The sequence below is a fragment of the Halyomorpha halys genome, unplaced genomic scaffold, assembly GCF_000696795.3.
Source record: "Halyomorpha halys isolate HHAL.00 unplaced genomic scaffold, Hhal_1.1 Scaffold1057.1, whole genome shotgun sequence".
Lineage (NCBI taxonomy): Eukaryota > Metazoa > Arthropoda > Insecta > Hemiptera > Pentatomidae > Halyomorpha > Halyomorpha halys.
Window position 1 is genome coordinate 90,450 of NW_027111097.1, and position 22,411 is coordinate 112,860.

At 34.2% G+C, this 22,411-nt stretch overlaps 1 protein-coding gene across 2 annotated transcripts in view; it reads right to left on the bottom strand.

Moving 5' to 3' along the window:
* LOC106688130 (uncharacterized) overlaps positions 1-17,396 on the bottom strand; it is a 24,814-nt gene extending 7,418 nt beyond the window's left edge. The window contains exon 1 of one of the 2 annotated variants that reach the window (XM_014432445.2): positions 16,995-17,396. In XM_014432445.2, the coding sequence (XP_014287931.1) occupies positions 16,995-17,295 (301 nt within the window). In that variant the 5' untranslated portion in view covers positions 17,296-17,396. Of the gene's footprint in view, positions 1-11,418; positions 11,789-16,994 lie in introns of those variants that run through there. The other variant, XM_014432446.2, reaches the window with a different exon arrangement.
* Between the last annotated feature and the right edge of the window lie 5,015 nt (positions 17,397-22,411).

Sequence of the window (22,411 nt, forward strand, 5' to 3'; positions counted from 1 at the left end):
AAGGAGCATTAAGGATTTTGGACTGTTAGGATTGGATTCGGGAGAATTCGGTGGTTTAGTGAAGCCCCATAGCTCAAATCCGTATGTTCAGATAGGCCTTATAACAGTCATGTACATCAGTCTTTTGTAATGGATTGGAAGTTTGGACCGTTTGTCTAGTAAATGTTGTAATAGTCGGAATCGACGAGAAAATTCCTGTCTTGTATGAGGATTCCATGTCAGTCCGTTTGTCCAGATTTAGTCCTAAGTAACGGATCTGTTCAACAGAAATAAATGGGGTATTATTAAAGGATACTGTGGGGCAAGACGAAGGATTACGACGAAGGGTAAATGTGATTTATTTTAATCCTCCAGTTTTTGCACCATTCTTCAAGGGTGGTGATGTGGGATTGGAGGGTTTGGGATACAATAGAAGGATCATTATTCACTGACAATAGGTATGTGTCAGCGGCATACGTGGTGAGAATAGAGTTAGGATGGGTTGGGATGTCAGCTGTAAAAACTGTATAAAGGATAGGACCAAGGATACTACGTAAGGATACTGAGATACACCAGCAGACTGAGGAAACAGGGATGAATAAGCGCTGTTGTGATTTACTTGAAATAACCTGTCTGAGAGATAAGAACGAGTAATGAGATAATATGTAGGGGGTAGGAATTCACGGATCTTGTATAGCAGTCCTGAGTGCCAGACTCGATCAAAAGCCTGTTCTACTTCAAGAAAGACTCCCGAACAGTAAATTCCGCGCTCCAATGAAGACGAGACTACATCAACCACACAATGGCATTCCTGGATAGTGGAGTGGGATGTTCGGAATCCAAACTAGTGATCTGGGATTATATGATTGGAATCTAGGATGGGGTACAGGCGTTGTAAGATAAGTTTCTCAAGGATTTTTCCCATGATAGGTAACAGAGAGATAGGACGGTAAGAGGATGGGTGTTTTGGCGGCTTTTATGATTTGGGAACTATTTTGATTATGGATAATTTCCATGTGTCAGGAAAATATGTGGATCTGAGGACAGCATTGTAGATGTAGGTGAGGAATATAATAGATTTAAGAACGGCAGAACCGTCCTAGCTCAAAAAAAGAAATAAGTAGACCCTTTAGAAGGGAAATTAAAGATAGATGGCAGTCTGTGTGGAATGAATGGCACAGTTGAAAATTATAGAGAAGGAAGTTGGGCCCTGAGGATCCTCCGGTCGAAGATATAAAGAAGAGGTCGGGCTGACTAGATTGAGAGTAGGACACACCAGTCTCAGTCATTACAAATGAGACGCCACCACTACTACTACTAAGTATTATAATAACAATATGACGAATGGTCACATCTTTCAAGAATGCTCATACTATTTTAGTATCATGGTATCATGCTGATACTATATATATATATTACAAATCAGTAGTTTTGGATTAAAACTTAACATATCAACAATTGGAAACGATACCAAATCAATAAAATCAGTATTTAAAATCATACAAAATACATGCAAGTATGTTATAATGATGATAGGTACAGTAGAAATGAACAGTAGAAATAGGCTGAAATGTATACCATGTAGGACATTTGAAAATTTTGACTTATACTTCATAGTTTCTTTGATCTAGGGAGAGTTTGAATCAATAGCTAACTTAACATATGCTATGATTTCTATATATCAAAAAGTAATAAAAAAATAATTAAAAAACCGATCAAATCAAATAATTTTTACTGGAAACTTCTGAAAGTTAGTGTTATCAGTCGTATATGACTAAATAGATATGTTCGCCTTGTTTTTGTTGAAATTGTTTCAGAAATTATGAATGCAGTTTTATGTTCATAAGGTCGCACAATAAAGGAGTGTTAGAGCATATTGTAACTCTCAGACTTCTGACAATTCAAGAAAATAGTCCATCTACTAAAATTTGATCAGATGGATCGTGAGTATCACGTTGAAGTAAATGCAACTTCAATCAATTTATTTAGTTTTATTTAGCTATTTTAGTTTCTGTTAAAAATAGATTTGAGATTTGATTATATACTGTACTTCATTGTTTATCACTTCACAGTATCATTTAAAACATTGTTTTAGGTTTAGACTGGTATAGACTACAGTATCCAAGAATCAGTGCCGTAATGGTCAAATTGGTATTTATTTCTGTTTCAACTTGACTGTTATTGCTTAGCCTACCTCTACTTTTAATTGATATTTCTGTGAGTCAAAATCATATTCTATTGTTTATAGCAGTTATGTATAACGAGTAACTCGGACTATTTCTCCCTTAGTATGATAGAGCTGAATATGAATACAGCAATAAGCAACTTGGTTAGTATTCCACCCTCAGCAGGCAGTGTATTATCAAGGAGGCATAGAAAAGTGCTCCTTGAGAGGGGGCTGAAAGAGATTTATTTATGAGATGAGGCGCAGGTAATCCCACGGCGGACTATATAAGGTCCCGTGCGGTGAGCTGAGGTCACAGTCCGACCCGAGAAGCCACAAGATGTACAGAGCACTCCTCTTCCTCACCGCCCTCTGCCTGGTCCAGAGCTGCCTCATCACCAACTGCCCCCGGGGTGGCAAGAGGTCCCTCCGGCCCGGCCTGCGGGACCCGGACTGCCGCCGCTGCGGGCCCGGCCTTGAGGGACGTTGCGTCGGGAAGACGGTCTGCTGCGGACCGCGGATCGGCTGCCTCATCGGCACGCCCGCAGTCCTCAGCCAGTGCGCCGCAGAGCCCATGCAGCTTCGGGGCGGTCAACGGTGTTCCATCGGTGTCTGCCTTGCTGATGGAGTCTGCTGTTCGCCGGACGGCTGCAAGATGGACATGAGCTGTGAGGTCGAGCAGTCCGTCGACGTTTGTTCTCTGGCCGAGCAGCAGGTCTATTGAGCTCTAACGATTCCTGCCTCAGTGTAGATTATTGTAATCTTTGTCTATTTGAATCAACTGTTCATTGAGATGAAATATAATATTTATGGTTATTAGAGTATTTTATTTATGCCTCCATCTCTCATTTCATTAATAATTTTACTTCAATTTTCATCAGATTCGTATTACTAAATGGATTTAAAGGCGATAAGGTACTATAAAAAATATATAACAACCTACTAAAAATAAAGCTTTAAAATGAACTTGACGGTTAAATATGTTTTATTTTGTCAAATGTTGATACATTTTTTCTATTATTATATTATTATTGTTTATGGCACATTCTTTAGCAATTAAAGAGCCTTCGGTAGCAGTGGAGAGACAAAAATTTCTCTTATGGACTGTTGACCAATTTAACTTATTTGACTTCTAAATTTTAACCTTTGGTACTAATACTTTGTAACTCAGAGGTATCATACCCATTTTTATCTGAATTATTATTTTTAAAATGATACATCGTTGATCCAATGCCAAAAGGGTGTATGTAAAAAATTCTGAGACAATTATGTTTGAATTATTATTGTTGATTTAAGGCAACTGCTAATTTTATTTTTTAATGGTCAATTGAGCATTTACTAATTTTTAATTGGTCACATATTCAGTCTGAATTTTTTTAGCATTGGGAAGATAATATAAATTATTTTCAAATGAAACAAAATCCATGTTTTGGTAAATTAACAAAATTTGCTGATACGCCACTCTGGCTTTTTGATGAGGGATGTTATTACGAGATTCATTTAAAATATTAATTAAAAAAAAAATTAAATTTTTGGTCTCAATAAATTACATAAAAAAGAACGCTTATTAAGAACACCATAAATACATAAGAAAATCCTAAAAATCAGTATTTTAGTAGAACTTTTTACTGTAGAAATTTATTTATACGTAACTTTCCTACATAAGGAACTATAGAAAATGAATATCAGTTATTTATTACCGGGTATGCTCATTTAGTTTTGATGAAATTATCTATTGCCTATCAGTGTGTATTTATTACCTATTACCTTATTCCTGAATATTGAACATTATTATTATTATTATTTTGATCTTGTTCACATTATGCAAGATTCTGTTAAAAACTTACATTTAACAAACTATTTTTTTTACAAACTGCTACACTCCTTTTAACCGACTTCATATTTCGCTTATCGTAGACCGTTTTCTCCGTAAGAAATCCTAATACATAAAAAAAAAAAAAAATCAGGAGGAATCAAAGAGAATAAAGAAGAACAGGTAGAAAAGGTTATTTTGCATTCACAAATTTACTCAGAACTCCTTTTAGTTGACCGATATTAAAATATAATTAATTAATTCCTTTTGACAGAATCTAGTTCCTATATTTTAATCCTAGTTTATAATTTTAACCATTTCGTTGGCTAGTAAAAAAATCTACTGCATGTTAAATTACGATACAAATAAAGAATAATAAACAGGCGTCAAAATCAGGCTTTAGAGGCTAAGAGTGAAATACAAAAAAAAAAAAAAAAATGAAATTATAAAACGTCATAAAATATAAAATATTGAATTTAAAAAGATAAAAATAAACAACAATAATTAACAGAATATATAAAATAAGAATAGAACAGATAAAGTAAAACCATATGTCACATTATAAAACATAAGATGACAAACATTTTCGATAATAAATAATAGAAAAAAAATGATACAAATCAAATATAATTGAACTAAACATGGTAAATGTACAATTTCTGCTAATATACATATTTACAATGATAAACGAAAACCTGAATCATTAGGTACAGAAAATATATAAACCTTGTTTGAAACTTTCAATTGTTCCCTTCTGGAATTGGGTGAACAGAATGTGGTCGAAGATACGGGATTTGAAGGTCGGAAGGATATTAGAACTACGAATGAAAGAGGGAATAGAATTCCATAGGGATGACGACAGATCTACCATTGTGCATCTTATACATGTTTGGTTTAAGAATACAAAGCATATAAATAGAACTCTTTATAAACTCATTTAAATTTATTTAAAAACAGCTTTGATCCTTTTTCTCAACTTTATTCTTTTTAAACTTCCAACGTTTCGACCACTTTCAAGGTCATTTTCAAGGATACCTTTACTTTGTTTTCATTTTTTCTTCTAAAATTCTTAAAATGCCGGCTAATTGCCTTTGTCCCATAAATTCTTCTATACAATTTTTTCCCAAATTTAATCTGTTTGGAGTTTGCAAATGAAAATAATAGAAAGAAAAGTGGTTAGTAAAAGTTTTAAATTTGAGAAAGAATTGTATAGAAGAATTTATGGGACAAAGGCAATTAGCCGGCATTTTAAGAATTTTATAAGAAAAAAAATTGAAACAAAGTAAAGGTATCCTTGAAAATGACCTAAGTGGTCGAAACGTTGGAAGTTTAAAAAGAATAAAGTTGAGAAAAAAGATCAAAACTGTTTTTAAATAAACTAAACCACTCTCAAACAAATATATTGATAAAAAATAAATCATTTAAATTTGTTTTGTTTTTGATTTCTGCAATATTTAATACTTTTATATCTAACTTGGCCTAACATACCATTTTGAGAAGGTAACACTATCATGGAGTAACACTGCTTCATCTTTCTTTTTTCTTTCAGTTTTTAGTTTTACTTTTGTAATTTTGTGTTCTAATTTTGTTTAAATCACTTTTTAGAGTTTATAAGGCCTGTTCATAAACTGGTAGAGGGAGGGAGTTGAAGGATGACTTGGAATATTGTCAGCTCTAATCCTAACTCCTCTCAAAAACAAACACTTAATATGTATATAAGGGAGATTAATAGAAGATAAAATGTGGTGTTATTCCAGCAAGCTAGTGAGTCATTTTCTTATTAGTTTTACCCGACTACACGTAAGAGATAGACAGATGAATAATAGTAACAACCTTCATAAATGATCAACCGAAGTTAGATACGAAATAGTTATGTTCTCTGGAATTCTATGTCAGTTAATAAAGTGTTCTGTCAATATTATTTCTATTGTTTAACCAAACATGACGCATTCAGTTGGACCAGTTTATTTTTGAAGCATAACAAGCCCTCTGAATTGTGGATAACCTCTCCTTGAGCTGTAAAAGATTCCGGGCTGATGTTGGTGTGTATTTTGTAGCCATTTTCTTTGGTGTATTATTGAAAAAAAAATCATTAGAAGGTAATTATTTTCTTTTACTCCTCAAAAAAAAAAAATTCTTGACCAGACTTGACCTTTTAAAAATTAATTACCTGCCCATTGAACGGGAGAATTTTTTCCTCTCGGTGGAAATTCAAGAGGGGAATGAACGTAAAAACGCAATACTAAAAATCCAAGAAAAAGTTCTTACATGAAAACAGTTTAAGGGATATTAGAGGAAACAATCTGATTATGTCGAACCGATAGATTAAGAAGATTTATATCCCAAGAGTAGATCAAGGGTTAAATGACAAACCTCAGAGTTATAGAAAAATTAGAACTTTAATAGTTATAAAATATAGTAAAATCATATTTATTTTTTGTATAAAATTTCTCAATTTGAAAATTAAGAAATTTTATATCCCTCGATCAAAACAATTTTCACTACGTCCTATATATTTATGCACAATATAGGTGTTGCGGCCAACACATCGTTTAATGAAAAAAAAAATAGCTCGTGTAACATATGTTCTATTTAAACAATAAAAACATATGTTACACGAGCTATTTTCTCTTAAAGCATATGTCCTCTTTTGTTTTTTAGACTGTAACAAATAAATAATACACTTTTGTGAGTCTCTTGGTGTGCCCACGCATCGGCTGTTAAGTTTGTTCAAATTACTTAATCTTAGTAGCCAGCAGTCGACCATCATCGCCAGCTTAGTCATCCTCCAAAAGGAGACAAGGCAGTCAGACGTACCTCTTTTCAGAATCTACCTTCACCAGGACATAATGTACCCAGACTAGGCCCCATTAATCACCCACGGTGATATAAAAACATTTTTTTTCTTTTGCTCTTGTTCAACCTTTATTTCATTTTTGTAATAGTTTTAAGTTTTCTTTGTTCTTTTTTTTTTTTTCTTGTTTGTATATATTCTCTATATTTTGTTTTCCTTTATTATGTTCACTTATTTTAAAATACAATAACGACAAAATTCGGCAGTTCATTTCTTTTCTTTTCACTACTCTTCACGTTTGGTCTAGTAAAGATTCCTTTTGAACCCCTACCCACCGTTACAATAGCTAATGTGTACATAAGTTCTTTACCATAACATAGAAAAACTTAACAAGATTTACTGGTTCATAATGTCAGAATGCAAATCACTCGATTCCTTAAGCTGCGGAGGTCCACACACATCTATCACGTTTTATGAATAGGGATAATTACTGTAATTATTGTTCAGTTCAATTAATTGTTTTTTTCGTTTTTATCACGGTTGTTTTTGGTATTTTTAATTTTCCTTATGGCTTCGTTGATGTAGGTATAAAATATTTTTTTTTTTTATATTCTTTTAATTATTGATAGATATTACAATCTGCCACACAGTCGTGGGCAATAGGTAATAGTGATGATTGATCTCATGCATACTCTAATAAAATAAAATAAATTAATAATAAAAAAAAAAAAACTCTTAAAATATATACAACAGAAGAATAAACAAAATTAACATAATCAAATTATCTGTATGAAAAATAAATAAATAAAATAACATAATAATAAAATAATATAGTCTCTAGTCACATTTACACTCTAATATACAATATTTACACAATCGACCTGAGGATCCCAGAGCCCACTCTCTCCCCACTGGTATAAAATAATTAAATTATAAAATGTGATGTATTATTATTTACGTTTATAGTTTTTATAATGAGTCGATGTACAGTTATGATAAACTATACTTATGTGAGTGAAATCAAGTTATTCATACATTTATGATTTGTATAAGATTGTAAATTTAAAAAAAATAAATTTAATTCTATTATATTCTATATAAGTTCTTTTCGAAAAATAAATTAAAACATTAAAATGTATATAATCTATTAAATAATATAGAGAAACAAGAGTTAATGGTTATAGAGTCCAATGATGCTGTTTATATATGCTGTTTATATATGCTGTTTATATATGATGCTGCTTATATATGATTAATCAACCTATAGTCTGGTCAAGAAGTAATTGTTCCTATCTTTTCTTATTTATTTATTTGCTTAATTTTTAGGTGCCGTATACAACTACAGGGTTAGAGGCACCGTATTCTGGATTTCGTGGTTACATTTCTTGGTACAGGTTATTCTCCTTTAGGAAATTATTAAACAAATTATTCCAATTTTCTGACAGTAAGGTTTTTGCACACGTTGTCCCCGGAGGCCAAAATACGTTCTCGATGATTCCAGCCGCGAACAGTGTTCCACGATATGCTCCATCGTATGGGTCACATTTACAACTATCACATGTCGGTGAAGGATTTCTTTCAAGAAGGTGGTTGTGTGTTAATCTTGTATGTCCGATTCTGAGTCGGGTTATGACGCTATTGTTCACGGCGATTTTCGATGATTGGCGGTAGAGGTTGCGTATCACCAAGTATTGTCTTCATTTTATTTGTTTCATGTACCTTGGACCAAAATCAGCGCCATGCTTCCTTGCATTGGGTCAGAACCGATTTATGGTAATCATACAGCGCCAAGTTACACTCAGGCACTGGAAATAGGGTGCATGCTTCTTTGGCAGCTGTGTCAGTCAGTTGTTTTCAATTATACCTGCATGACTGGGGATCCACAGGAAATTTAAAAGTACATGAATATGGGACAGTGGTCCCGAAACGTTGTACCATATTATGATAATTTAATACAAATTTCATTCAACTGGAAGTTATTAACCTCAAAAAAATTTTTATGAATTGACTCACCAGACTACCTATAGGCAAAATCCAGATTAGGAAATTTACTTTTTTATGTAATTTTTTGATTAATGTTATGATGGAAAAAACGATGGGGTTGTACGAAATCTGAAAATTTTGTATAGCCTTGAGGCTCGAGTATGAATTACTACAGATCACAATGGAGGAGCCATTTACTTCATGTGCTAACGTTAATGACAAATAGATTGCATATAACTCGGAGGAAAACACTGATAATGGGGGGATGGTCTTCGTAGGTAGAACAACTGAACAACCAACATGATTAAAGTATTTTGACCCATCAGTGTAGATACATGTACAGCCCTTGTAGCTAGAGAGAACACTTAAAAAACATTGCTTGAGTACTTCAGGAGGGTTGGATGATTTATCGATGGATTCTAAGGTGAAATCAAAATTGGCTATTTTGTTTATCCACGGAGGTAATGGATTGGGGAATGATAGGTATAACTTAGTTTGGGAGCGATAGAAATCGGGTAGGGGAGGAAAGGTGGTGAGGCAACTAGGTAACCTGTACCCTGAAACATCAATGTCTTGGGTCGTTTTGAGACAACCTAGAAATTTCAGCAAAAGGTAGTGCCTGCGTAGTTCTAGTGGCCACTCTTGGGCCTCCCAGAGGAAGCTGCTGATAGGACAAGTCCTGAAGGCCCCGGTAGCTCTACGGATCATAGAATGATGTACTGAGTCTAGCTTGTTAAGAATTTTCTTTGAGCCACGCCCATAAACTTCGCAGCCATAATCAATCACCGGTATTATTAAACACCGATATATCGTGAGCGTATATATAGATGGGCCCTATCACATCCATATGTTAAATTGGAAATTACTTTTAGAACATTAGATATTTTTGATAGCTTGGACAACAGCTTATCCACATGTAATTTCCATGACAACCTAAAATCAAAGACCACCCCAAGGTATCTAATTGAATTCGGGTTGTTTAGGTATTGGTTCCCAAGACATACCGTAAGTGTTTGAGGACATCGCCGGATTCAGCAAGAAAGGACTGCGGATGATTTAGACAGGCTGAAACTAAAGCCACAGCTTGCAGCCCATATTTCCGGATTGTTTAAGTTTTTTTGCATTACAGATTGACCAAAATTGACATTGGTAGATTTGTAATAAAGCAGAACGTCGTCAGCATATAGCATACATTGATCGGTTTATCTATATAGTTTCGTATATCATTAACTGCAATGTTGAACATTGTTGGGCTTAAAACAGGGCATTGAAGTACACCATTAGGCAAATCAAATTTGTCCGAAAACAATGAACCAGTGCGAACGTTGAAGTTACGGTTGGTCAGGAAATTTTGTATAAAAAACAGAAGGCTGCCAGAGAATCTCCATAGTTGTAAAGATTCTAGAATTTTTTTTCTCAAGCATAAATCAAATGCGCTCTCTAGATCTAGAAAAAATGCGAAAACGTGCTGGTTTCTATCAAAAGAAGTTTTCAAAAAGGAATTAAATTTGAAGAGGAGGTGGATGGTAGACTTGTATTTTCGAAATCCACATTGGTCCCTATCCAATAGATTTTGAGTATCCAGTTCCCAAAGGAGGCGACGATTATCAATTTTTTCAGTCAGTTTGCAGAGAATCGAGGTGAGTGAGATAGTTATATAACTCTGAATTAGTTTAGGATCTTTGTTGGATTTAACTATAGGGATTACAGTTGCTGAGGACCAACGTTTTAGGAAATCTCTGGCAAATCACATGTTGTTAAGAAGCTTAAGTAGGTCAATAGCAATAGGAGGTGAGTGTTTAATAAGCTTTAATGGAAATTTGGAACGGGATGTTCTTATGCTATGTTGGAGTTCTTCCATTGTGAAAGGTAAATTGTATGGCTCGGTATCGTGATTAGGGTTAAGAGAACACTGAACGCGGAGGTGGTTCGACGGGTTTTTTGAAATATTTGACAGGTAAGTCCCAAAGGCATTCGCTATTTCCTTGGGTTCAGTGATAGTGTTTTGATTGTAAATTATTGATCGCGAAATTTTGTTAATTGGCCTACCTTTGATTGCCGCAACTTTTCCCAAACTATTTTGGTTGAAACAGCAACTGATAAGGAAGAAAGAAATCGGGCCCAAGATCTCCTTTTTGCTGAAGCTTTATGATAATCAATATGTTTGACGCGATATCTTTCTATCTTTTTTGAAGGAGTGGAAATAAATAATTACCCAAAAGAAGTTCGGATTGCAAGATTAAAATAATTTGTTTTGTGCAAATGCTGTAGAAAATACAATTGCATGAGAAAATAAAAACCTAGCTGTGTTTGGTGGATTGGAAAAACGAGGCAACAGTGATATATTAGTTTTTAGTATGACTCAAGCGCTCAATGAGCCTTTAGAAAGATTTTAGCTATCTTAAATCGTTCATAGCACTTTGTGAATGGGAGAAACAAGAAGATGAACTACTCAAATCCCTAATAATTCTTGGCCTTTGTGACCCAAATTCTCATAAAAAGTTCTTATGGAAAATCCCTTCATTGGAAATAAAACTTTTTCTGCAAAATAGTTGAAAATTTAAACATGAAAGTTGTATGTTTTATTGATATCTTTATCTATATAACCCTACAGATCTGCTACAAGTCACATTGATGTAAAGTACTTCAGTGCTCAGCCAATCACAAAACAAAGATTCTACTTACAGATTTCACGTTTCTGGAGACATACTGTCTGATCCAACAACTGCCAGAATTCCCTCACATTCTCTTTCGAATAAGACGAGTCATCGTCGTGACTGAACTCCAGGGAGAGTTGATTGTCTGGCTTGCAAGCAGTTGGTACGTTCTTGGAATGGTAGTACCTGTAGCAGACGGAAGCCGTGGATTCGTTTCGATGGAGGTTATTTCGGGTGATGTGGGACGCTTCTTCTTTGGATTGCTTCGCTGTTAACGATATCGCCGAAGTCACTAACAACCGTTTCCTTAACATAGGGGTGTTACTTCTATACTTAAAGTTCTGTTACGTAATGTGGATATGGTTTTATTGATTTATTATATTAACGCATGTGATCAAAATGTTTCATTATTTTATCACAGTTGATATTTTACTCGAAAAAGTTCATTAAAATGAAATAATCCCTAAAGTAGTCAGGATAACTTCTATTGCTCATCTCTAATACGGGTATGGAAAGGATACTCTTCGGCCACTTTTTTAATGAGTCCATCAATCATTTTTTACATTCCTTTTCAGATTTGTGGCATTTAACATCCGGATTTGATCTGTGTTATAATAATTGAGGTGAAGATCAGCTTGTAATATTTTAACTTCTTCAGTAACTAGGAATTACATGTACCCACCTATTCAAGTCATATTATGGCAGTCCTATGAAATTAAATGTTGACCCTACACTATGGTTTGAATAGGGTATTACCCAGTAGATCCCTTACGTATCTGAAATGAACGGGAAAGGGATGGTAAGCTCTTTAATCTACGCTAAAACATATTTATTCTTAAAAGATCCAATTTAATCAAGATCAATTAAAGCATTTTCTACAGTGTATTAAAAATATATCCTCACGTTTACGTCTAACATCTCTGGGACAGATAGAGGATTATCAATTTTGATATAAAATTGCAGTTCCATTATATATACAAAAAGTAATAAAAAAATAATTAAAAAACCAATCAAATGAAATAATTTTTACTGGATATTTTGAATGTTGGTGTTATAAGTCGTATATGACTGAATAGATGGATTCGCCTTGTTTTAGTTGAAATTGTTTCGGAAATTATGAATGCAGTTTTATGTTCATTAGGTCGCACAATAATGGACTGTTAGAGCATAGTGTAACTCTCAAACTTCGGAAATTCAAGAAAATAGTCCATCTACCAAAATTCGATCAGATGGATCGTGAATATCACGTTGAAGTAAATGCAACTTCAATCAATTTATTTAGTTTTATTTATCTATTTTAGTTTCTGTTAAAAAAAGATTTGAGATTTGATTGTACAATATATAATCAAATCTCAAATCTTTTTTTAACAGAAACTAAAATAGCTAAATAAAACTAAATAAATTGATTGAAGTTACATTTACTTCAACGTGATATTCACGATTCATTGTTTATCACTTCACAGTATCATTTAAAACATTGGTTTAGGTTTAGACTGGTATAGACTACAGTATCCAAGATTCAGTGCCGTAATGGTCAAATAGGTATTTATTTCTGTTTCAACTTGACTGTTATTGCTTAGCCCACCTCTACATTTAATTGATATTTCTGTGAGTCAAAATCATATTCTATTTATTTATAGAAGTTTATAGCAGTTATGTATAACGGGTAACTCGGACTATTTCTCCCTTAGTATGATAGAGCTGAATATGAATACAGCAATAAGCAACTTGGTTAGTATTCCACCCTCAGCAGGCAGTGTATTATCAAGGAGGCATAGAAAAGTGCTCCTTGAGAGGGGGCTGAAAGAGATTTATTTATGAGATGAGGCGCAAGTAATCCCACGGCGGACTATATAAGGTCCCGTGCGGTGAGCTGAGGTCACAGTCCGACCCGAGAAGCCACAAGATGTACAGAGCACTCCTCTTCCTCACCGCCCTCTGCCTGGTCCAGAGCTGCCTCATCACCAACTGCCCCCGGGGTGGCAAGAGGTCCCTCCGGCCCGGCCTGCGGGACCCGGACTGCCGCCGCTGCGGGCCCGGCCTTGAGGGACGTTGCGTCGGGAAGACGGTCTGCTGCGGACCGCGGATCGGCTGCCTCATCGGCACGCCCGCAGTCCTCAGCCAGTGCGCCGCAGAGCCCATGCAGCTTCGGGGCGGTCAACGGTGTTCCATCGGTGTCTGCCTTGCTGATGGAGTCTGCTGTTCTCCGGACGGCTGCAAGATGGACATGAGCTGTGAGGTCGAGCAGTCCGTCGACGTTTGTTCTCTGGCCGAGCAGCAGGTCTATTGAGCTCTAACGATTCCTGCCTCAGTGTAGATTATTGTAATCTTTGTCTATTTGAATCAACTGTTCATTGAGATGAAATATAATATTTATGGTTATTAGAGTATTTTATTTCTGCCTCCTTCTCTCATTTCATAAATATTTTTACTTCAATTTTTCTTCATATTTGTATTACTAAATGGATTTAAGGGGGATAAGCTACTGTTACGCTTTGGTATAATGTTATCTTCGCCCTTTTAAACTAATTTGAAAATGTTTTCTATAAGAAATTTATAAGGCTTCAGACCTAAAATATTCGCACAATTGTAATGAACAGCATAAATTCTAACATATGCCATGTTTCGTTATAAAAGCAATAAGATCAATCTTTCCTAATACTGGTATAATATTATTTGGAAGAGATGTAATTTTTGTAGTTGGTGTAAGTTCTTGGTGTATAATACCAAGTTTTTCAAATTTTACCTTACTCATAATATCTTGAACATAACTCAGATCTTTTTATATTCAATACCTTTCTTTAGTTTAGGATTTCTAGTGAAAGACTGTTTATTAAGTATTCTTCATAACTTTGACTATGTTCTTGTTCTAATAGATCTAATTTATTTGTACTTCAACAATTAAACTGGAGCAAAGAGATTTTTCTTGTTGCATTTTGAACACAACTTTCCAAAGGTAGGGTATCGCCGTCTCATGTGATTATATCCTCAATATTCGCACTTAGATTTTTTTTAAAAATATCTTTATTGAAATTGAATACTGTACATTACATAATATATTTAGTAAATATGATCTTAGTCAAAATGGAGTGTTACAGGCGTGTAGATCAACTACCCATTGGTAGCACTCTAATGACATTTTACATTAGCTGGTCTCGAGGCCATCTTCTGTTCAGGCGCCTTGGAGGATAATCAGGAATGCATGAGATTGCAAGGTTAGAAATTGGTGAATGAGTGGTTAGGGAATTTATAATGGAAGGAATGATATCTGGCACTTAGATTTATCTACTTTATTATTTTTATTAGTAGCAGCGTCCGACTTACTCGAATGATCACATTTAAGTACCCCATCTATAATCTCTTTGGCCTTAAAACTGAGGTATCGATTACCTGCTGATTACACAGTTCTTAAGCTTTTCTACTGTCTATATCACCTTATGTTAACAATTTTTCTTGCATTGCTTTATCTCTGATCCCGCATATAAATACATCTCTTACTAAACTATCCGATTCACTATCCCAATGTTTATTTGGTTGTTTTTTTTGTATTTATTTATTTAATGTAGTTTACTACTGTACAAAATAATACAATAAGTAAATATGTTGTATGTTTCATATACACTTGAAAATCTTGGAAAGGGAGCACCCATTGGTGGTACTTCAAACATTAATTCAAATTAGAAGGTCCCTTGGCCATCTTCTTTTCAGATGCCTCGGAGGATTATCAGGGATTATTAAGGATGAAAGATTAAGAATTAATGGGTTAGGATGGTTAAGGAGCTTGTAATGAAAAGACGCATATCTGTTTTGGTCCAATTCTGCAACGAATGGGATGTCAAGGTCTTTATAAATGAGCATCAAGGATTTTATGTAGGATTTTGAATTGTAAGGATTGGATGTGGGAGAAATTTGATGGTTTGGTGGAGACCCAGAGCTCAATTCTATATGTCCAAATTGGTCTGATTATCCTAGTGTATACTAATTTTTTGTAGTGAATAGGAAGTTTAGAGCTTTCGTCAAGTAAGTGTTGTAGCAATTGGAATCTACGAGCAGTTTCTTGTCGTTTCAGTCTTGTGTGTGGATTCCAAGTAAGTCTCTTGTCAAGATGGAGTCCTAAGTATCGAATCTGCTCAACAGGAATTAGTGGAGTACCTAGAAAGGATACTGTAGGACAGAAGGGTAGAGAGGTTATCTGGTCATAATATAAAGAATAGGACCTATGATACTACGTTGAGGAACACCGGCAGACTGAGAAAAGAGAGATGAGTCGGCTAGGTTATGATTTACTTTAAAGATTCTATCAGTGAGGTAGGAACGGATTATAAGGAAATATGTAGGGGATAGGAATTGACGAAGTTTATAGAGCAGACTAATTCTCATGTTGAACATAAATTTTTAATGTGGCCATATATCGCACGTAAGGTTTTTCCCACTCTTCTTTTCTGTTTTAACAATAACAACGAATTCTGAAATAATTGTCAGTGGTATTTTATTCTCGTACAAAGTATTCATCAAATTTATCAATTACTATGCTAAGTGTTTTTTTCTCTCTATCTGTCAGGAGCAAGGAATCAAAAATGTCATTAGCTGCAATACCAGCTGCATACAACAACATATCCACTTTTTTTCTGTTCTGAAGGTTCATCAAACAAAATATGCTGTTGTGAATGACAAAAAAATTCCGTTTGAAGTTTCCCTGATTAAAAGCCATGTTAGCCTTTAAGTTTAAAGAAGCAAAAGGTGGGCAGGTCCAATGAGCCAGTATTATTATAAAAAAAACAAAAAAAAAACAATTAAATATGACAAAAGAAAACTTCTAACTTACAGAAACAACAGTTGTTACCATGTTTAGTTCATCATAAAATGCCATAACTGGTTTTATACACATTTTATTAAGAACACAACATTGCTGTACAATTGCTTATGAATAACCTGTTAATGTCTAAACTCATCAAACATATGAAATGTTAATTTTACAACAAACCTGAACTAAAGCGGCAACAATGTAAGCGGAAAAGAAATTTCCCCCCTAGGAAGGCGATCAATATTATAAACTAACCTATACACTAATCAACCTATAGTCTGATCAAGAAATGATTGTTCCTGTCTTTTTCGATGGAGTGGAAGTAAATAATTACTCAAAATTTCGGATTGCGAGTTTAAAGTAATTAGTTTTATACAATTGCCTTCAAATTGAATGAGATAATAAAAACGCTAAAACTATCCGAGCTGTGTTTGGCGTATTGGAAAAATGTACATATTAAACTCATATTAGTTTTTAGTATGACTCAAGCGCTCAATGAGTCTTTAGAAAGATTTTAGCTTTCTTAAATCGTTCATAGGGACTATCTGAATGGGAGAAACAAGAAGATAAACTACTCAAGTTCCAAATAATTCTCGGCAATAGTAAAACTAAGTTCTTATGGAAAATCCCTTCATTGGAAAAAAACTTGAATTTTTGCAAACCAGTAGAAAAATTTAAACACGAAAGTTGTAAATTTTATTGATCTCTTTATCTATATAACCCTACAGATCTGCTACAAGTCACATTGATGTAAAGTACTTCAGTGCTCGGCCAAATCACAAAACAAAGATTCTACTTACAGATTTCACGTTTCTGGAGACATACTGTCTGATCCAACATCTGCCAGAATTCCCTCACCTTCTCTTTCGAATAAGACGATTCATCGTCGTGACTGAACTCCAGGGAGAGTAGATTGTCTGGCTGGCAAGCAATAGATTCGTTCTTGGAATCGTAGTACCTGTAGCAGACGGAAGCCATGGGTTTGTCTCGATCGAGGCTATTTGGGGATATGAGGGACACATCTTCATCGGATTGCTTCAGTGTTAATGATAACGCCGAAATTACGGACAACCATTTCCGCTTAGTAGTCGAGCTAAGCATACTTTTTATCCCTCAAGTTCTGTGTGGTGTAATTTGTGGATTAATAACTTTTTGAAAAACTAGACAGTCTAGAACTGTCGCTATTATAATCACTATTATAATCGCTATTATAATCACGCATGTGATTAAAATGTTTCATTATTGTGTATACCATTTTAATCGTATCACATTTCATATTATTGTACTCGAACAGTTCATTATAGCCTAATAATCGCTAAAGTAGCCTGGATAACTTACTCATCTTTAATACGGGTATGCAAAGGATACGCTTCGGCCATTTTATTAATGAGTGCATAAATCGTTTTTTACAGTCCTTTTTTGATTTGTGGCATTTAATATTCGGACCGTGTTATAATAATTGAGATGCAGAGCAGTTTGTAATATTTTAAGTTCTTCAGTAACTATAAATTATATGCACACACCTATTCAGGTCATTCCCACGGAAATGGGCAGTTTTAAATTTGAGTTCAGAGAAATGTGAAAGTATTCTAATTAAGAAAATATCGGGAATGATAGTGGATAAAATGGTTTTGTGGTATAATGGCCCCCTGGCGGTTAGGCAAGGAAAACTTAGTAGACTGAATGATTTCCTGCTATTTTTATACTTTTCTTGGTCGCTACTAAGACCATTTTTCTAAAATGTATTACACACGGTCAACCATTAATCCTCCAATGCCAATAAAATTATTCCAATGACAAAATCTCAATTAAATTAGAAAACTCACCGTAAAATGGAAGATCTCAAAAACCTGAAATAAAGAATAGTGATGTAGTGTGACAGTGAATTGCTTGTGGATTGATCAATCCATCATAGTACCAGAGCCGGGAAGAAAAAAAGGCAGTTATCTCACCCCAATTTTTTATTACTTTAATGAAAACTAGGAATAATTATTACTGATTAGCATGCTGAAAACTGACGAGTGTGCCAAGTATAGGTAGGGGGAATAAAAAGTAGCGGCTATTTCAAAACCTTAAAAAAACATTGATTTTTCATTCGGAGCTCTATTTCTTGAAAACTACCAACAACACTAGAAAATCAAAGAGAGTATTATTTAAAGAAGAGTAAATTTGCTGAAATATTAGCCCTAAAAGAGCTATTTACGTCAAATAGTTCTCGAGATATAGCTTTTTAAAAAGCAAAATTTCTTAAAAATCTACTGAAAGATTAGTACTTAGTTAATTTATTTTGAGAAATCTATATCTCAGGAACTATGCGAAGTACAGAAGTTTATGACCTTTACATTCGTAGGAATAGTAGTTCTCATGATATTTGCTAAAATAAATTGATTTATAGTTGTTCGGACAATAAGTTTGATTTATGAAAAACTTCATTTCAGAAACCATTGGATGTACAGATGTCTGCCAGCGCTCAAATTAAAGCTAGTTAACTTTACTATAAAAAAGTTTAATTGTGTTTTAATGATATTTGACAAAATAAACTCACAAAATGTTAATTTCTAGTTGTTCGTATAAAGTGTTGGATTTTTGAAAAAATATATCTCTAGATCCATAAGACGCACATATGTCTGCTAACACATAAAATAAATGAAATTTAACTTTCTATAAAGTAGTTTATAACACTTATCTTCGTAGGGGTAGTAGTTTTTATGATATTCACATATGAATATAAATTTGGCAAATGAAAATTTGTCCGAACAGCCATAAATCAATTTATTTTAGCAAATTTCATGTAAACTATTACTCCTACAAAGATAAACATCATAAACTACTTTATAGCTCATGAAACTAGCTTTAATTTGAGTGCTAATAGACATCTGAACGTCGAATGGTTATTGAGATATACATTTTAAAAATAAATTCACTAACTACTGATCTTTTAGTACGTCCCATATTTTAAAAAGCTATAAAAATACTTAACGTAAATAACTCAATTAGGGCTTATATTTTTGCAAATTTACTATTCTTTAAATGACGTTCTCTTAGGTTTTCTTGTGCTGTTCCTACTTTTTAAGATATAGAGCTCCGAATGAAAAATTATGTTTTTTTATTGCTTTGAAACAGCCACCATTTTTTATTCCCCTTACTTATACTTGGCAGACTCATCAATTTTGACTAGTAATTATACATAGTTTTCATTAAAGTTATCAAAAATTGGGGTGAGATAACTGCCTTTTTTTCTCCACTTGGGCTCTTGTACTATCAGGACGCCTCTAAACATCAATGAATGCCATTATAGTTTGATAGATTCAACAAAGATGCGAAAGAGCTGCGTGCAAAATTGAAAGCAGTAGCCCAAGACGTGGAGAAGGCTGGTCTGGGCAGCCAAAGATGTACAGGATCTGTAGAGCTAACCGACAATTAAAAAAAAAGTGATGGAATGTTGCTTCTGGCTTGGACAGAGAAAAATTCTCGATCTATGGTCCAAAATAAATTCTAGGAAATGAACAATAGGAGTGACCTAATGTCAAATTAAGGGCTCAGTATTGTACTAAAAGGATTTGTGAATTTGTATAAGTTCAGTTATTTTTGGATATATGTCCCCTTCATGCATTGAAACTAGAAAATGATATAGGTTACATCTCACATATTTTGAGAATTACTGAGACATTAAAGTAGGTTTCGGTTGTTTGGTGATAAAGTGGCGTATAGCATCAATAAATAAATTTGGCTCCAATCACCTGTTTTGGACTGTTTCAGCATCCAGAATGTAGCGTATTACTGAGAACTAAGAAAACAAGACTGTAAAAGAATGAAAAAAATCTTCACTAACAAAGGACCATACCTTGTTAAATTAACCTGATGTTAGAATTGTGAAGAAAGGCTCCTACGAAGAGTCCGTGGTGTTAGAGAAGATTAAAGGACCATGTACAATGTTCTTGAAATTTTTGCTCGGAAGGATGGAAAGATTAATATAAATCTATCAGAATTTTGAATATGTTGAGTAGATTTAAATAAATCTGTTGAATATACTAAATTTGACACGATTTATTTTCCAAAATATTTGTTTTCAGCATCGATTATAATAGGTATGATGGGGTTGTAATAAATGTTGTAACATAAAGTGCTAAAGATTGTAAAAGACTTATTACATTTGATTTATAGTCCTTTAATGACCCCTCTCTTTATAACCCTTTTTAAGAAAGGTCCTTAACCTATTCATACTATCCTTGGAATGGGCCGCGAGGGATAGGAATCAGGGAGAGGTGAAGTGAGGTGTATCAACACATATTTTTGAGACGATTTATTATAAGAACAATTTTATTATTTTATTTGTTTCAGTTGAAAAGTTTTAACTGTTAAACATACAATAAAAGTGACTCAATCTGTACTTTTAGGTAACCTGATTTGAAAAATATACAGCGAGTAATTCAAATATCTTTGCCCATTAGTCATGAGTAAGGGGATTCGAACATTGCTCAATTTTCAGGTTAACGGAGAACAAAATTTAGCAACAAAATTTTAACAAAATTATGGGTTGGGAACATTTTTTCATTTTGTTTCCCGTCTGTGTCCATTGTTGAGATATGGGGTGGGAATTACTTCTTTAGGACCTTCGAAGGGTCGATCAATCAATCAACCCCAGGAATGGAACCTGCACAACTGCAGATATGAGGTTGCTAAGGTGACGCCTCAACTGTAATGGCCTCATTATGTGTTGGGAACCACTGCTCATTATAGATTTGTTAATTATGAAAGATTCTTACCCTATTTGTGCCATTTATGACTTATACTATTTTAACTGACCCCCTTCAATACAGATTTTGCTACTTTGTTATAATATTGGATCATCTAACAATGTAAAAAGTTATGAATTTATTTTTAATTTTTAAACGATACTTCAAAGATATTTCTGTAAATCGGGTTCATTTTCTATAACGAGGTTCTCTTACTGACTGACCCAAAGCTAATCGGGTAAATCAATATCCTTTGTCGATGATACAATAAATAGAGTATTTCAACTAATTTTTTTTTTTATAAAGTGCCACAATTTTTTATTTAATTTTTTAATGACCCCCCTTCCTGGTCATTTCTGACATACTGGTGGGGAGGGGGGAGGTTATCCAGATGTGACCAACCTACTCTAACCATGGTGGGGGCCAAGTTTTTCATTTAGTGGGACCTCACGAAATGAAAAATGTCCACCCCATAGGCCGGGTTTAAACCGGCACCACCTGCAGTTCTCAGGTTGCTAAGACCTACGCCTCAACTACCTCAGCTACGGACGACCTAATATGCCACTATTGATCAATGTTAATTAGGAAGCAATTTAGCATTATAACTTCTTTTTTACTAAGTTATATTTTAAAGAAAATAACTTAATATTGATCCCATATTTCACCTAGAAAAAATGACTCTAATGACAGAAATGTTTTCGACGCGGTACTACTCCAAAAAGACCTGAGTGAGGCGATACCTTACCGGACGAGTATCGACTAAACGCGAACTGCCTTTTACCATAGAACTGGGAACAATACAAAGAGTTGGAACTGAGTGGAGAGCTGTTATTGTCCCGAACCATTTGGCCCGCTCCTCTGCAACTCCAGGGGCTGGAGTGGGCTCCATTAACTTTGTTCCCACTTAGTCCTCTTTTCTTTCCAAAGGGTATTTCCTACCTTTTTAGAAATTTCACCTTTTTATTTTTTTAAAAAGTCTAATATCATCCACCTACTTCTTTCTTGTGTGTTTATGAACAAAATATTCTTATTTTCCATATTTCTGAATATAATCGGGGGTGTGATAAATTGACAAATAATGAATAGACTGTAGAAAAATAGGAAAGTTAGATTTTACTTTTTTTGTTGATTTTTGTTAATGTTTTAGATTAGTGTTTCGAAGGTGAGATAAGATTGTTGCTCAATCGGAGCATAAAGGGGTGGGGCAGGTTGGCGCACAAGAATTTCCTTCCATTTTTGTGGGTATTATGATCTCCTTTGATATATTGTGATATGCCGTGTATCGATTATACTCTCTATAAGTGCCTATTTTAATTTTTAGATAAGGAAGGCGACTCTAGGTTGGAGAAGATGGGTTTCACGTCTTTCTTTGCAACTTTTACAATTTAGCCTTGATTCAATTAATATTTTTAATCTAAGTCTCCTTTTTCTGTTTTAAATAAATGTTAAAAAGATGGGATAAGAACTTTGCTAAATCCGCA